Source organism: Oncorhynchus tshawytscha, linkage group LG14, assembly GCF_018296145.1.
Source record: "Oncorhynchus tshawytscha isolate Ot180627B linkage group LG14, Otsh_v2.0, whole genome shotgun sequence".
Classification (NCBI taxonomy): domain Eukaryota; kingdom Metazoa; phylum Chordata; class Actinopteri; order Salmoniformes; family Salmonidae; genus Oncorhynchus; species Oncorhynchus tshawytscha.
In genome coordinates this window covers 53,677,360-53,681,605 of record NC_056442.1, presented here as the reverse complement: position 1 = coordinate 53,681,605, position 4,246 = coordinate 53,677,360, and the positions used below count along the sequence as shown (strand labels likewise).

Below are 4,246 nucleotides of genomic sequence, written 5' to 3'. Positions count from 1 at the left end.
CTCTCTCTATCTCTCTCTCTCTCTGTCTATCTCTCTCTGTCTATCTCTCTCTCTCTCTCTCTCTCTCTCTCTCTCTCTCTCTCTATATATATATATATATATATATATATATATACATGGGAACTTGGGAAAAACAAATATATATATTAGCTAGAAAGGTGGGGCTCTGCCCTGGATAACCGGTCGCCACTGACATTTAGTAATTGCTTGCTTTTCAACCAACCTTGCCAGCAGGCATGCCAGCTAAGATACTGTAGTTAGACAATCTATCTTGATTGGTCACCTGAAATGGCTTCTTGGTAGCTAGTTTGTGAGGTTGTGGGGTTGAGAACCTAATTGGGCTAAAGCCAACTTCATAAAATGACTACAAGGACACTAGTATTACAGACAAATAAAAAAAAATTATGAACATTTTAGATTTGTTTTCAACCCACAAAATGCCCTATGGGTTTGACACCTCTGACGTCATAAACCTACATCCTGCATGTGTTTGTTTTACCATAATCCACTCATCCTGTAGACCTACCGGAAATGCTGTTTGAATATGCAAACAACCAGAAACCTTCCCTGTTACTCAATCAGTACGAGAAGAACCTCACTTCTAGTAAAACAAGGACAGGAGGGGTGAGACCACCTATATCACTGTAAACACACTTAGAACGCCTACTACTACTGATCAGGCGCCTGACGAACACAGCACAACGTTCTGCTTTACCTCCCCCTATGACACACCAGTTTCGTTTTCTCCTCCTCTCTCTCTCTCTCTCTCTCTCTCTCTCTCTCTCTCTCTCTCTTCTCCTTTGATGCCAAGTCCCGCCCCTCGACCGGGGTGAGGAGCTTCGTGAGTGGCTGAGAGGACTGAGCGTTCCCTGCAACAGCTGCCTCTATCCACAACAGGAGTTGGCGGAACTGAGCCCAGTGGAGAACGACTTACAGCCGCTTTGTCACGCATTGCCTCAGCACCGTACCAGCAGGCCAAACGCAGATCACCTAGGACGACATATCTATACATTCATGACCGGACAAGGATTAAGTGGTTTAGAAGACAATTGCAAGGAAGAGATAGAACGGATTTTACACAGGTAGGAATAGGATCTGTGTGTGTTTGGACGCTTTGAATTGTAAACGGGCTCTGTGAAAGCAACGCTATAATAAATCACCTAGTCAGCCGGGGCACCTATGCAGTATGCGTGTTGGAGATCGACTATATTGCAGTCCTTTTGCGCAGCGCACCAGATCTACATGACTCCTGGAAGGGATTTTTTTTGTACAATTTAGAAATGATATAGCAGTGTGCTACGTTGCACAGCAATGTATTTGATGTCAAACACCCACGCAGGTTTTCTGGATAAAACCTGCTGAAATGCGGGTTTTGCGCATAAACCTAATTTGTATGCGGAATATGTGCGTTATAACACCGTGTTATTCTAGTCGTTGACTAGGCTCAGACCTATAGGTGATTATATAGAGGATGACGGCCTTTTTGTGATCGTTACAACCAGGGAATGCAGTGGCTAGGTCGAGTCTTTGTGCGGTTCGCCGCAGTCCCCCTTCTCTCGGTGCGTGTCTCGCTTTAACTGAGACCATAGGCCTACGTGCAAATATGCTCGAGCAGCGATTTGTAATTTGCACGTATACGGTAGACCCCCGTTCATCCGCCTCCGCTGATCAAAATACTCTTATCGAGAACGTTAAGGTTGGACACGGGTTGTTTCGCACTGTAGGAGTATAACCAACGCAGTGTAGATGCATCATGACGCTCGTCGTTGACTGAAAGTAATAATGTTTCTAAATTTGGGAGACTCCCCCCCCCCCACAGTTTCTATTCTAGCTTCTAGAAGGCTATATGGTAAGCAGGATACTTCCCGTCTCACTAGTTGTATCATTGTAACATTACCGAGGAAAATAAACGATTGGTTTCCAAGATTACGGTTATTGTTTATCACCCAGTGAAACGCAATGGTTATTGACTCTGAATGGGCTGACTAACACCTTTGTTATCTAATGACACATGCCCAGGACTTTCGAAACATATGAGGCATACATTTTAGGAGTGTTATTTCTCTCACTCTCTCTCTTATCATTTATTTCCGCCTCTTTCAGGACTGTTGGGTTATAGGAGAGCCCCAGGCAACCATGGATACAACTTTGCATAGCCTGCAGAAACCGACAGCCTCAACCGACAAGGTCCTGGACGGTGAAACGGGACTCGCTTTGGATATGAGCATGGGGGACCGGGAATTCACGGAACAATCGATTAGACTTACCGACAAAATCCCGTTAGTGAAGCCCTATTTAAAAAAAAAAAAAGGACAGAGGAAACTAGACTCAAAATGCCTCCGTGCGCTCCAGGACCCAATCCTGACCACATTACTGAGTACAGATGCACTTGTTACCGGAGACGGGGTGTTTGTTCCCCGGAACCCTCCGACAAGGACAGCGGGGAACCTGTGCACTGCGGCGGTGGTCAAACAGGCGCGGATTGGTGGGCCTGTGTGTCTGAAAGATTCGGGAGCTACCGGTGTAACGGCTATGATTACCGGCGACACTGACACAGAAATGGCGGACACCGCCGCCGAGTTGGAGGAGACAGAGAGGGGGGTAACCAAGTTACCGGTAGATCTCCAGCGCGTGACAATAGACCCTAACGAACGCAGATTCCAGCTCAAACGTGTCCCCCGGGCGCGCGAGGTGGGGGCGGCAACCCCCACACCAGATACCCCTCTAGTATCCCCTCCAAGCCAGGGGGGCAACACGATGAGTGACCTCTTCGCCTCTAAAGCCTTGCGGGGGCCAGATTGTCTGACCATCAAAGACAGTACGAACACCCCCAGTCTTCAGGCCGACAAAGGCGAGATATTTCAGGATAAAAGCGAAGAGGCCTCCCTGGATCTAGTTTTTGATCTGCTAACCCAGCTCCAGTATCACACGCACCAAGCCGACGCGGTTTCGATCTGCGTGGATTTCCTGCAGGGGTTGTGTGTGTACGGGAGTGACTGCGCTTACCACCATACTGTGCTCCCCTACCACTGGCAGATCCGCAGGAGTGATACTGAAAGCTGGCAAAGCGTGGCGGATGATTCGCAGGAACAGTTGGAGAGGCTTTACTGCAATCCGGACAATGAACAAGTCAGGCTCAAGTTTCAGTAAGTGCTTTTCTCTTGTTGTCCTGTTCTACATTCTGTGTAAAAGTAGCCTAATAGAGCTGAGATTGTATTTACAGTTTTAAGACAGGAGTGTTTTGCTATGAGAAAACTGTGTTGTTTGCTATAGACAAGGAGAGCGGCACTCTCTAGGAGCTTAGACACAATAATTGAATAACCTAATAGCTAACTGTTTGGACAGACAAACTGTCTTCATCAGGCTATAATGACAAACACTGTGGGTCACTAGTTTATATAGCGTCATAGGACATACACAGGTGTCTGTAACCATGGCCTGGGTGTGGCCTGATGTCATTGGTTAATTATATTATATTATATAAGAACATATATAAGAACAAAAAACATGAATGGGTAGCATACAATTTAGATACAATTTGTCTGCATAGCCTGCTGTTTGATATATCTGTTTCTGTAAATGTGTGTGTGTGTGTGTTTATGGTAATATGACTGAGTCGTTTTGGTTCTCTGACTTCCTGTATCTCAGTTCTTCTTCGAGTATCATTTGTTATGGCACTTTTAATTCCTGCAATAGAGTGAGTCTGCGTTTTCTGCTCCCAAACCTAGCTTTCTCATTGGTTGAAACAGCTCAAACCAGGAAGTGCTGTTAGAGCTAGGAACTTGCATGACCTACTGCTGCCTGGTGCGGTCACTGACACACAGGCACTAGCTCTCTCTCTCTCTCTCTCTCACACACACACACACAAGCACTTGGCAAGCGATAGCAGACAGGCATACTGTGGTTCTGTGGTTCAAGCTATACACTGCACATTCACACAGTGACACAGTTAAGCTATTTCACCACATGCACGCATGTGTGCGACCTGCGTGTTGTTGATTTTTAGGTTTCAAACTGAAACTGCATGCATACCTTCCCACCCACAGGATACACCCCTGTCTGTGAGAACCCAAAGGTAGCTAAGCTTCTATTGAATATGCAAAGCATATTCTGTGGGTGGGATATTAGGCCTAGCGATATTAGGCTTTCCTGGTAGTAACTTGGTATAGTAGTGTCAGATTCCCAAACATGATTATTTTTACATTAAAATGTATTAACCTTTATTTAACTAGGCAAGTCAGATAAG

At 45.9% G+C, this 4,246-nt stretch overlaps 1 protein-coding gene across 2 annotated transcripts in view; it reads left to right on the top strand.

Moving 5' to 3' along the window:
- Positions 1–821: 821 nt before the first annotated feature.
- Positions 822–4,246, top strand: part of LOC112239214 (protein mono-ADP-ribosyltransferase TIPARP-like) — a 32,616-nt gene continuing 29,191 nt past the window's right edge. The window contains exons 1-2 of one of the 2 annotated variants that reach the window (XM_042297674.1): positions 822–1,082; positions 2,104–3,146. In XM_042297674.1, coding sequence (XP_042153608.1) covers positions 2,137–3,146 — 1,010 coding nt within the window. In that variant the 5' untranslated portion in view covers positions 822–1,082; positions 2,104–2,136. The remainder of the gene's footprint in view (positions 1,083–2,103; positions 3,147–4,246) is intronic. The other variant, XM_042297675.1, reaches the window with a different exon arrangement.